At 42.1% G+C, this 13,184-nt stretch overlaps 1 protein-coding gene across 15 annotated transcripts in view; it reads left to right on the top strand.

The window, feature by feature from the left end:
- The window catches only part of NCOA2 (nuclear receptor coactivator 2), a 211,312-nt gene that overhangs the window by 174,112 nt on the left and 24,016 nt on the right, over nucleotides 1–13,184 (top strand). For all 15 annotated transcript variants that reach the window (XM_061601097.1, XM_061601069.1, XM_061601050.1 and 12 more), the window contains 3 exons: nucleotides 4,032–5,298; nucleotides 9,896–10,106; nucleotides 11,906–12,112. In XM_061601097.1, the coding sequence (XP_061457081.1) occupies nucleotides 4,032–5,298; nucleotides 9,896–10,106; nucleotides 11,906–12,112 (1,685 nt within the window). The remainder of the gene's footprint in view (nucleotides 1–4,031; nucleotides 5,299–9,895; nucleotides 10,107–11,905; nucleotides 12,113–13,184) is intronic.

The raw sequence follows: 13,184 nt of genomic DNA, 5'->3' as shown, positions 1-13,184 counted from the left end.
AATGTTAGTTCAGGTTCAGGGATCTGCCCTATATCTTCCACTGTGAAGACAGATGCAAAGAATTCATTTACCTTCTCTGCAATCTCCTTATCGTTCTTTAGTACACCTTTGACTCCCTTATCATCCAAGGGTCCAATTGCCTCCCTAGATGGTCTCCTGCTTTGAATGTATTTATAGAATTTTTTGTTGTTGGTTTTTATGTTCTTAGCAATGTGCTCCTCAAATTCTTTTTTAGCATCCCTTATTGTCTTCTTGCATTTCTTTTGCCAGAGTTTGTGTTCTTTTTTATTTTCTTCATTCGGACAAGACTTCCATTTTCTGAAGGAAGACTTTTTGCCTCTAAGAGCTTCCTTGACTTTGCTCGTTAACCATGCTGGCATCTTCTTGGCCCTGGCGGTACCTTTTCTGATCTGCGGTATGCACTCCAGTTGAGCTTCTAATATAGTGTTTTTAAACAACTTCCAAGCATTTTCGAGTGATGTGACCCTCTGGACTTTGTTTTTCAGCTTTCTTTTTACCAATCCCCTCATTTTTGTGAAGTTTCCTCTTTTGAAGTCAAATGTGACCGTGTTGGATTTTCTTGGCAATTGGCCAGTTACATGTATGTTTAATTTAATAGCACTGTGGTCACTGCTCCCAATCGGTTCAACAACACTTACATCTTGCACCAGGTCCCGGTCCCCACTGAGGATTAAGTCCAGGGTTGCCATCCCTCTGGTCGGTTCCATGACCAACTGGTCTAGGGAATAGTCATTTAGAATATCTAGAAACTTTGCTTCTTTGTCATGACTGGAACACATATGCGGCCAGTCTATGTCCAGGTAGTTGAAGTCACCCATTACTACCACATTTTCTAGTTTGGATGCTTCCTCAATTTCATATCTCATCTCAAGGTCTCCCTGAGCATTTTGATCAGGGGGATGATAGATCGTTCCCAGTATTAAGTCCCTCCTGGGGCATGGTATCACCACCCACAACGATTCTGTGGAGGAGTCTGCCTCTTTTGGGGTTTTGAGCTTGCTGGATTCAATGCCTTCTTTCACGTATAGAGCGACTCCGCCACCAATACGTCCTTCCCTGTCCTTCGATATAGTTTATATCCAGGGATAACTGTATCCCACTGGTTTTCTCCATTCCACCAGGTCTCGGTTATGCTCACTATATCAATGCTCTCCTCTAAGACCAAGCACTCCAGTTCTCCCATCTTGGTTCGGAGGCTCCTAGCATTAGCGTACAGGCACTTGTGGTTTGGCCTGTGGTAATTTTGCTCTTCTGAATTGATATCCTGTGCCCCTGCTCTCACAATGCCTACTTCTAGGCCTACCCCTTTTAAAATTTACTCAGCTCCTGTTGGGTTTCCCCCCTCAGTCAGTTTAAAAGCTGCTCTGCTACCTTTTTAATTTTAAGTGCCAGCAGTCTGGTTCCATTCTGGTTCAAGTGGAGCCCGTCCCTTTTGTACAGGCCCGGCTTGTTCCAAAATGTTCCCCGGTGCCTAACTAATCCAAACCCTTCCACCCGACACCATTGTCTCATCCACGCATTGAGACTGCAAAGCTGGTCCTGTCTGGCTGGTCCTGTGCGTGGAACCGGTAGCATTTCAGAGAAAGCCACCTTGGAGGTCCTGGCTTTCAGCATCCTACCTAGCAACCTAAATTTTGCTTCCAGGACCTCACGGCTGCATTTCCCCATGTCGTTGGTGCCAACGTGCACCACGACCACTGACTCCTCCTCAGCACTGTCTACCAAACTATCTAAACGACGGGCGATATCCGCAACCTTCGCACCAGGCAGGCAAAACACCTTGCAGTCTACACGCCCATCACACACCCCACTGTCTATGTTCCTAATGATCGAATCACCCACTACAAGGATCCCTCCACCCTCTGGAGATATATCCTCGGCACGAGAGGATAGCTGCTCATCCCCCAAGGAATGGGTCCCTTCTAAGGGATCGTTTCCCTCTTCCTCAGCTGGATGCTCTCCTTCCCTGAGACCATCGTTCTCCATGATTTATTTATTTATTTATTTATTTTTATTTCATTTTTAAACCGCCCATAGCTAACAGCTCTCTGGGCAGTGTACAAAACAGAGTTAAAATACAATGTTACAATAAAATCCATTTCAAATAACAGGAGAATTTAAAACATTCACATGAACATTAAGCATTAAACATTAACATAAACATTAAAATGCCTGGGAGTATAGCCATGTCTTAACCTGGAGAGCTATCATCGTTGGAGTGGGACACAGCTATAACGTCCCTCCACACCCCTCTCTGCCTCTCTCAGCTTTTCCAGGTCCGCCACCTTGGCCTCAAGGAAATGAAGTCGTTCCCAGAGAGCCAGGTGCTCATTGCACCGAGAGCACACCCACGACTTCTGTCCAACAGGTAGATAGTCGTACATGCTGCAGGCGGTGCAAAACACTGGAAAGCCCTCACACCCCTGCTGGCTTCTTACCTGCATAGTTTTGTTTAAGGTTTATTACATCAATGGGTTGGAGACTGCGGTTTAGTTGAGGTCAGGGAACAGAAGGGCAGAGTGGGGGGCCCTGGCCTCCTCGCCCTGCTGCCGAACTTGCTCTGCTGCTTAACTCGCCTTGACGCTTCATCAGCTGGGGCTCCCTCTAGCTCATGGAGCAGGCTCCCTCGCTAGGGTGCTCTGACTTTATATGTGTGGCTGGTTCCTCCCAGCTACTGCTGCCAGCCAATGATATGTTACTTGAGGCTGATGGCTCAACTATCAGATGGGGCTTAATTCTTTAGGATTATCTCAGGCTTCCTTCCTGAGCGAGGGGTGGGGCTGTTTAAGCTTTTGGCTGCTTTTAATCTAAGCAAGGGGCTGCGACTTCCAGGCAAGTCTTTTTTGTTTGTTGTTTTCCCACCTAGAACAGCCTGACCTTTCTTTAACCTAGAGAAACAGAGCTTGTGGTTGTGTTTCAGGAAGGCTAAAGCTGCCCTTTTTAGCAAGGACTGAGCTGACTCTCTCCCTGTATGTATCGGTGGACTTTCCTTTTTCCCCTTCTCTCCGACTGGAATTTAGCCTTGTTTACAGTGTCCCCTGAAGCTTTCCTGCTAGGGTGGTGTTGAACACTAGCTTTCTATAGGCTTCCTTCTCCTAGGATCTGTCTCCTAAGATATAGGTTCTTTCAGGATTTCGTTCCTAGCTCAGGGTGACCTTAGGCTGCCCTTATTACTTATTGCTCTGAGCTGTTTTAATTCAATTAAATAATGGAATAAATGGGAGCTACTTACCCTCTTTTCGCTCTGCTGCTTAACTCGCCTTGACGCTTCGTCAGCTGGGGCATCCTCCAGCCTGGAGCAGTAATGGCACCAAAGACACTTCCTGCAGAAGCACTTCCGGTTGGTTAGGTGCTTCTGGAGTTGGTCCTCTGAATCCCATGCTCATCCTCCGCAGAATGGGAGTCAGAGTCTTGGGTCATGACAGCTTATCATTATCCACTGCTCAGTGTTGTTGTGTAAGAGGGGAGGACCAGCATTCTTAACTGGAGGACCTTGAGAGGGGGCATGGGGTTTGTAACACACCACTCTGCAAGTGCATGGCTACTGAGTCACTAGTTGCATCCACCATGGTGGAGGCATGACATAGGGCCTTTAAGTGCTGGCTCCCTTGTGCAGTGGAACTCAGCAATGAATACTGGTAGCCTCCAGCAAATGGTCTTCATTCCTCTGTAAAATGAAAATAGTATTGATGCTTAGCAAAAATGTAATTGCTTCTGTTTGTCCTCTTTCTTTCACTATGAACAAGATAAAGTATTGTAATTAGAGACCCAAATCTTAGGAATATAACAAAATAAAACAAATACTATGCCAAATTACCTTTGGGATTATTAAAATTTTATTTTATTAATTGTGTCTTATTATTTATTTATTTGATTTATATCCCACCTTTTCTCCCAGTAGGATCCCAGGGCAGCTTTTATTAGTGTAAATATAAATTATTTTATTATTTTAAATAAAATTATAATGTATTTTTATCTTAATACCTTGTGGGATTTTTTTCATGTTGCAGGGAACAGAATGTTTGTGGAATGAACCAGGATTTAACTGGACAAGCAATGGGAAAGCCATTGAACCCAATTAGCTCTAGCAGTCCTGCCCATCAGGCCATGTGCAGCGGAAATCCAGGTCAGGATATGACTATCAGTAGCAATATGAATTTTGCCATAAATGGCCCGAAGGAACAAATGGGCATCCCAGCGAGTAGGTTTGGTGGTTCTGGCGGGATGAACCATGTGTCAAGTATACAAGCATCCACTCCTCAGGGTAGTAACTATGCACTAAAAATGAATAGTCCCTCTCAAAACAGCCCTGTCATGACACCAGGTCAGCCAAACTCTATGCTATCCCCAAGACATCGTATGAGTCCTGGAGTGGCAGGCAGTCCTCGGATACCACCCAGTCAGTTTTCCCCTGCAGGAAGCTTGCATTCACCTGTTGGAGTTTGCAGCAGCACAGGAAATAGCCATAGTTATACCAACAGTTCCCTCAATGCACTTCAGGCTCTCAGCGAGGGGCATGGAGTCTCTTTAGGGTCAACCCTGGCTTCACCTGATGTAAAAATGGGTAATTTGCAAAATTCACCTGTAAGTATGAATCCTCCCCAGCTAAGCAAAATGGGAAGCCTGGACTCTAAAGATGGCTTTGGACTTCATGGGGAGCAATCGGAAGGTACAACTGGACAAACAGAGAATGTCTGCCATTCAGGAGAACAGAAAGAAAGCAATGATAGCATGCCCCAGGTTGTTGGTAGTGAGAGACCTGATGGACAGAGCAGACTTCATGATGGCAAAAGCCAGACAAAACTCTTACAGCTGCTGACCACCAAATCTGATCAGATGGAACCTTCACCTTTGTCTAATGCTATGGGAGATGCTAACAAGGACTCCATGGGAGGTTTATCTGGTTCTGGTTCAGCGCATGGAACCTCGCTCAAGGAGAAGCATAAAATTTTGCACAAGCTCTTGCAGGACAGTAGTTCTCCTGTAGACTTGGCCAAGCTCACAGCGGAGGCCACAGGCAAGGAGCTGAGCCAGGAGACCAGTAGCACAGCTCCTGGTTCAGAGGTGACTGTTAAACAGGAACCAGTGAGTCCCAAGAAGAAAGAAAATGCACTACTTCGCTACTTGCTAGATAAAGATGATACTAAAGATATTGGTTTACCAGACATTACCCCCAAACTGGAGCGGTCGGACAATAAGGCAGACCCTTCCGGTAGCACAAAGCCGGCAGCTATGAAGACAGAAAAAGAAGAGATGCGCTTTGAGCCGAATGAACAGGTAAGAGAAATCTCTTTTTTGTTGGTCATTGAGGAAATTCATTGTCAGGCAGGAGTGTGGAAGCAATTTTTTGGTCATTTTCTTTGATATCCTTCTTCCCTTTACACAGGGTGTCTTTTTTTTTTTTTTGCTTTTTTGGTTGAGAGGGAGGTTACATTTGATTTTGTTTGTGATTGGAGCTATGTGCCATGCTTGCATTGCCAAGACCTGACTGGCTGAAAGATCCAATCTAGGCCACATTCACAACATACATTTATTCCACTATTATTCTGCTTAAACAGTCATGGTTTCCCCCAAAGAATCCTGGGAAGTTATTCTGTGAAGGGTGCTGAGTTGTTAAGAGACTCCTTTTCCCCCCACAGTTACAATTCCCAGAGTTTTCTGGGAAGAGGGACTGACTGTTAAACCACTCTGGCAATTGTAGCTGGAATGTGGTCCTAGTTCTTGCCATTTGGTTACAGTGTGGTTTTGGTAGAAAGTCAGCTGGGCATTGGAGGTGGGAAAGGAATGTGGGAGTGAAGAAGCAACCATTTATATAGATAGCTTGTGACATCCAGTGCCTGACATTTGTGGGGTGGGTACTGAAAGGCATCTTTGAAACTTTTGGAAATGGTGGGATGTGAAGTGTGTGTTCTGTTTGAAAGAAGACCCCACTGAGCAATGTGAAGTGGCTCATTGTGTCAACTGTATAGAAGTGCCCTAAAATTATATGGATGCTTCTGTGCAATAAACAAAAAAAAACTTGCTCTAGAATGAGAACGTGAAAGAATAATTTCAGCTTACAGGAAGTAACTAAATATAGATCAAAGTTTAACCCATTTGATATAATGATAGAACAGAGAATATTCTAAATTATTCTTCTATCTTCTGAATTTTTCCCTTATCCTCTTCTTCCTTCTGGAATCATAGAATAGTAGAGTTGGAAGGGGCCTACAAGGCCATCAAGTCCAACCCCCTGCACAATGCAGGAATCCAAATCAAAGCATTCCCGACAGATAGCTATCCAGCTGCCTCTTGAATGCTTCCAGTGTCAGAGAGCCCACTACCTCTCTAGGTAATTGATTCCATTGTCGTATGGCTCTAACAGTTAGGACGTTTTTCCTGATGTCCAGTCGAAATCTGGCTTCCTGCAACTTGAGCCCATTACTCCGTGTTCTGCACTCTGGGATGATTGAGAAGAGATCCCGGCTCTCCTCTCTGTGACAACCTTTCATGTACTTGAAGAGTACATGAAGAGTACATCTTCCCTCAGTCTTCTCTTCTCCAGGCTAAACATGCCCAGTTCTTTCAGTCTCTCCTCATAGGGCTTGGTTTCTAGTCCCCTGATCATAATTGTTGCCCTCCTCTGAACCTGTTCCAGTTTGTCTGCATCCTTCTTAAAGTGCGGAAACCAGAACTGGACACAGTATTCAAGATGAGGACTAACCAGTGCTGAATAGAGGGGAACTAATACTTCACACAATTTGGAAACTATACTTCTGTTAATGCAGCCTAATATAGCATTTGCCTTTTTTGCAGCCACATCACACTGTTGACTTATATTCAGCTTGTGATCAACAACAATTCCAAGATCCTTCTCACATGTCGTATGGCTGAGCCAAGTATCCCCCATCTTATAACTGTGCATTTGGTTTCTTTTTCCTAAGTGTAGAACTTTGCATTTATCCTTGTTGAATTTCATTCTGTTGTTTTCAGCCCAATGCTCCAGCCTATCAAGGTCCCTTTGAATTTTGTTTCTGTCTTCCACGGTATTAGCTGTGCCCCCCAACTTTGTATCATCTGCAAATTTGATAAGCATGCTCTGTACCTCCTCATCCAAGTCGTTAATAGAAATGTTAAAGAGCACTGGGCCCATGACTGAGCCCTGTGGTACCCCACTCGTTACTTCCACTTCAAGAGTGCTGGGGCAAATGTGTCACAGGAGGTATCCCTATGGTTTCTGGCATGTCATATAGCTTTCGTGTTTTTAAAATTATTTTATTACTATATTGCCCCCTACCTACAAGTCATGCTCCAACAGATGATTGAAGGTAAGATACATTGTGTGTCAGTGGTTCAGAGCTCCAGGATGGTGATTCTGGTCCATGGTATGCTGCTAAATATGATTTAGAAAATGAGATGAGAGGCAGTGTTCTAGATGGTCTACAGTGTACATTCATTCAAAGACCATAAAGAACAAGTACCTTCACATGTATACAGGACCATTTTTTTTTGTCAGGGGTCAGCTCTGAAACCTTCTTTGAATGCTATAATTCAGCCTGGAACCCAGTGAGGGCCAAGATTCAGTGCATTAATGAACTCTTAACAGCCCAAGCTTTTAAGTCCTCCAATTTTAGCCAAACAATGCCTCCATCAGCCTTCTATAAAAAAGTAATTTTGGGGGTGGGGGTTAGCACCACAACAGTCATGGGGCCTAGCCCCATCTGGCTTCCTGTACTTTGAGCATTGTGTGATACAATAAAGAGTGGGAGTGACTGCATATTCCTTCAGTGCTCTGATGTAAATTGATGGAAAACATTAGTAAAGCTGTCCAAGAACAATTCTTGCTAAGGAAAAATGGTCATTGATACGCAGGGAAAACTTGCCTCATTAGCCAGGTTACCTGATGATTCTTTAAATGTGAAATTGAAAATGGCTGCCCTGGGTCTGATTCTTCACATAACATTTAAACAGACTGATTCATGCAGCAACATCATGTCAAACGTTTAATTGCCTCCACTCAACATTATTGTCTGCCGGGCAGGGGGAAGGATGGGGAGAAACATGTGGGTGAGAAATTATTCAGGATGGTAAAATACCTAGGAGTCAGTGAAAAGTTCCATACTCAGTACTTGGGTCAAATAATGATACATGCGATTCAACGTACATAAGTGCAAAGTGATGCACATTAGTTGGATAAAACATACATGTAGCTTTACATACATGCAGACAGACAGTTCCAGAAGTTTTTTCTACGTGTGTGTCTACCGTATATAGGAATTTATATTTCCCTTGTTTTTGCTGATGCCAAATCTCACAAATTACTTACTCAGCTGCTTATCAGTTTTTTGAAAAAATCTGTGACAGTTTAAGCAAATACACAAAAAGTTTCCTGTTTGCACAGGACACCTCCAACATTTTATTATACAAAGGCCATACAACATTTTAATTCTAACAAAGTTCTAATACTACTTACATTTTTCCTTATCCCCGTTTTTGGATTCGAAGGTAAAATAATAATTCACTTAAAATTTACTCTTCTATTTTGGAGTATTGATTTCTGCTGCCAGCGAGGCCCAAAAGGATTATTTTGTATAAGTTGGGGCAGGTAATGCTATTTCAGGGAATTAGAAGTAATTAATTGCAGTTTATTTTTGTAACTACACAAGAGCTTTAGAAGTCTTCTGGTTTGAAAATACACAACGCCCCCAAATTATTAGTTGACCTCAAAGCTTGAGCATGTGAAGGTTGTTAACAACATATGTGCAAGGATCATGGGGAAGGGTTTTTCAATGCTACAGAGACTGAAAATGTATTTGCTGGGGGAAACCACTGGTCATTATAAATAATTTTGCAAGGCTGCGCTCCATCTACCATCATAAAATAAGTTCCTACAACTATCTAGAGGCAGTATGGAAGGTTATGGAATAATCTGGAGTAGTTTACATGTGGCCAGTTTGTTGCATTGTTGCCTTACCAGTACAGAGAATTGTACAAAAATCTTTTCCTTGGGTGGTATTCAACAACACTTTTGCACAGCAAGGGGATTTCTTACCCCTCTCTTACCCCCACACATGTCCCACACCATTCCCAAATCCATCCCTTGTGCTGACGTAACTATCTTAGCACTATGTTGAATACAACCCTTTGCATTCATGATTAAGCTTTTTTTAGCTCTGCCTTCACCTGGCCACCTTTAATTTTCTGAAGAATTTTTGAGTTGGCTAGACCTTTTCTCACTCCATAAGACTTTTTTGCTTCCTGAGACGTACACATTGGTAAATTTCTCTGATCCTCAAACCAGTAATGTCATGCAAGTTGGGAAATTTTACATTTGTTCAAATTAAGATTCCAGCTATGCAGGATGATTTCTCACAACATAGAAAAAACTTCTGTGTGTTTTTAAACTGCCTGTACTTTTCTGCCTCGCCATGTAGAAGTAACTATTCTATAGAATGTTTTAGCCCTGTCAAAAGCAAGCAGCAATAGTGACAGAGTGCTGATTTCTACTGAACAGAGATTCTTTGTTTCCTCCATGGTAATCTGCAGCCCTTGGAGACGTCTCTCTGCCAATTCATGGCTGGGTTGCAGGGAGAGAAATATTACCAATTTACTTTTAACAGAGCACTTTAATTGGTATGCTTTGTGCTTTCAGAAAGCACAGTGATAGGGAAGCTTGAGGTCTTTGGGTGCACACACATAGCCACCATTTCTTATATACCAGATCAAACCACCCTAGACTTTTCTTTATAGGAGTAGATCCCAGACACCACAGTGATAAAAGCTATGTTGAATGCTACTGGTGCTCATTCTTTTTCCTTGTATTGTGATTATCATAGGTGGAGAGCTTGTCCTCAGTATGAAAAATTCATGTTTTCTTATTTCCCTTTCATTAAAGCCTGGCAGCGAGCTAGATAATTTGGAAGAAATTCTAGATGATCTACAGAATAGCCAGTTGTCGCAGCTTTTCCCAGATACACGACCAGGTGCTTCAGCAGGATCGGTTGACAAACAAGCCATCATCAATGACCTCATGCAGATCACAGGCGAAAATAGTCCTGGCACACCTGTTGGAGCCCAGAAACCCCAAATGAGGATCTCTCAAAGCAGTGAGTCTGAGCTATTACCAGGTCATGAAAGCATGCAAAATTATTGTGATTTAAAAAATGTAGGCTTTGCAACAGTCCCTCTGGGTCTTTCAGACTGTATGCATTAAAAAGTGTGGTATTCAAACAGCACCATCTGCTGTTCTGATCCATAGGAGTAGCATTTTGAAATAGATGTGGCGCCTCAAACAATAATATTGTACTACTTAGGAAGTCTGAGTCACTGTCAATTTAAAATATGTACTTCTTGCTGAGAAATTTTTACTTTGTTTCTATCATTAATGCATAAGATTGTCACCCATTATTGACATTAGACATTAACTAAGTTGTCCCAAAGGAATAATATATTTTACACTAAAATAAAGAGACCTCAGTCCAGAAAACCATGAAGTCAGTAGTGTGCCTTTGATCCCAGTTTTCACTTGATACTGGAGAGTAGAAGCTTTTCAGAGTCCTTCCTATCAGTAAGGTATGATCTGTATAGACAGTACTTCCACCCCAGACCTGAAATGATATTTACCTTTCAACTAACCACAGACGCTTACAACATATAGGTGTTGGGTTTTTTCCAGTAATATAGTGTGTTCAGCAGGAGTATTCTTTATATATATATAAAAGATATCCCACTCGTTTTGGATACACAGGGTAATATATATATATATATCCCACTCATTTTGGATACACAGGGTAAGATATATATATATATATATTTGGATACACAGGGTAATATATATATATATATATATATTACCCTGTGTATCCAAAACGAGTGGGATATCTTTTTTGCGGGGTGAGAGGGAATATCTGTTTCCAGTCGTGACATTCTTGTATTTGTTTCTGAGAAATGAGCCAAGCAATTATGGATCATTCAGCCGTTCAGATATCATATAGAGACTTTCTTTTTAATCCATCTCATGTTGCCTGTTTATGCCCTGCATTTTCCCACCAGACTAGCAACATATTATAAGCTCCTCAGGGACAGGCCTATATCCATTTTTGCCTGTGAAACTCTCAAAGGTCCCGTGTTACACCAACTAGGGGCATGTCAGGCTCACCAGCAACATACATCTACCCATCAAACTTCCTAAAACATCCAAGTGGCAAATTCCTTATAGGAGTACGGTGATGCTGTCATAAATACAAGTTGTGGCAATTACAAATTATCATTCCTAGATAATGCTGCTCTAAAAATTATCAACTTCACCAGCTATGAGTATTATTGCAGTGACAACTGAGCTACACAGAGAAGGGAATGATGAGGCCTTTTCCCTGTCCTCTGCCTTGGATTGGTTATCTAGTTTCCCACACCTCCACCTTCGGGGAGAATAGATAGGGAACTTCTCTAAATCCAAGTTCCTTAATGATGATAGCCTAAGATGTTTCTGGGGAAAAGGTAGAGAATTCAAAGGAATACATGTCAAAGGTGTCTTTATACTTAAGCTACAATAACAGTAAGATTAATATGGAGCTTTTAATTGATCAGAGCATTTCACATACATTGTTACGCTTCAGTCCTGCAAGGTAGGTCAGTGTTATTTCCCCCTCTTGCAGCTGGGAGGCTGAGATAGTTGCTTGTCTGAGGCCACTAATAAATTCATGACAGTGGCAAAATTTGAAATTCCTTCTTGGTTCATAGCTCATTCTCTTAGCTGCGGTTCTGCATTGGTGTGTGTTTCTGCAAATCACTTTTTAAGATATTGCATATACTGTTTTGAAACATCTTTAAACATTTTTTTAAAGCGTAGTATACTTTTATTTAGAGAATATAAGTTTCCAGTGTCAACTATTTTTCATCTGTTTAGCTTTTACTAATGCAAGGCAAGCGCAGTTGGGAAGGATGGTACCAAACCAGAATTTACAACTTGACATCACATTGCAAAACCCACCAGGTGCTGGAGGTTTCCCACCCATAAGAAACAACAGTCCATATTCAGTGATACCTCAGCCCGGAATGATGGGCAGTCAAGGAATGATGGGAAATCAAGGAAATCTAGGGAATAGTAGCCCAGGTAAAAATAACTTGCATTTCTGTTTCCTTTCTGTTTTCATTTTTCACATGGCTTCATGGACTGGAATTTGTAGGAACGGCAGTGGAGAGGGACATTATTGGACTCTGAGGAGTGGTGTCATTATCACTTACCAGGAAGAGAGGATGGTCAGTGTTGTGTAGCCACACCAGTGGGAGTACAAGATTGGTTCTACCATTGTGCCTGCTTAGCACTAACCTCCCTGCCACCTCACCCCTCTTCCTTCCAGTAAGCAGTGATGCTGCTACTGCGAGGTCAGGTGCACATTGGCACCCTTCCTCACCAATTGCTCCTGGAAACTTTTGGCTTCATTAGAGCAGAAGTTTTCTATTGATGGTGGGAAGCAAGATCTTTCAAAGGCATAGGAAAGAGTAGGAAGAGTGGCTGTATCTGGCTATGATATAATTCACCCAGCAGTAAATGCAAGCTGGCATCAAGTACAGTAGCTGGTATTTGGGAGATTAAAAACCCAATCCTGTGCATGTTTACTTGGAAGAAAGTCCCACTGAGTTCAGAGTAGCTTATTTCCATATAATTGTGCATATGGTTGCAATCGTAAAATGCAATCCTAAGGGCATTTACCTGGAAATAAGTTCTATTATAGTCCATGGGATTGGACTGATACTTCCTACCAAAAGATATTTTTTTAGAGGTTTCCTAGATTCAATTTGAGTACAGAGATTTCTAGAACATATTGTCAGATTTATGGTTAATGGATCATAGATTCCCAGGATTATTTTTCAGAAGCATATTCTTTTCCCAGCATGAACATTTCATCCAAATCACACTTGTGTCAATACAAGAACCTCTCACATGAAATCAGATAATGGTCCCTGTCTACTCTCACCAGGCTTAGCTCAGATGAAAAATTTGCCCTACACAATTGACATTATCAAGCTGTAATCCAAAGAGTATATTGGAGTGGAGGAGCTGTGGAGGAAGATGTTGCATTTGAAACATCATCTGATTTAGTATACTACTTTTAAAAATAATTTTTCACCAATAACATGCTTAAAAATTATCCTTGGTTCATATGACATCGGTTAAAGTACAG

This window comes from Rhineura floridana, chromosome 1 (genome assembly GCF_030035675.1).
Source record: "Rhineura floridana isolate rRhiFlo1 chromosome 1, rRhiFlo1.hap2, whole genome shotgun sequence".
Classification (NCBI taxonomy): domain Eukaryota; kingdom Metazoa; phylum Chordata; class Lepidosauria; order Squamata; family Rhineuridae; genus Rhineura; species Rhineura floridana.
The sequence above is the reverse complement of the archived record's forward strand: the minus strand, read 5'-3'. Positions and strand labels throughout refer to the sequence as shown.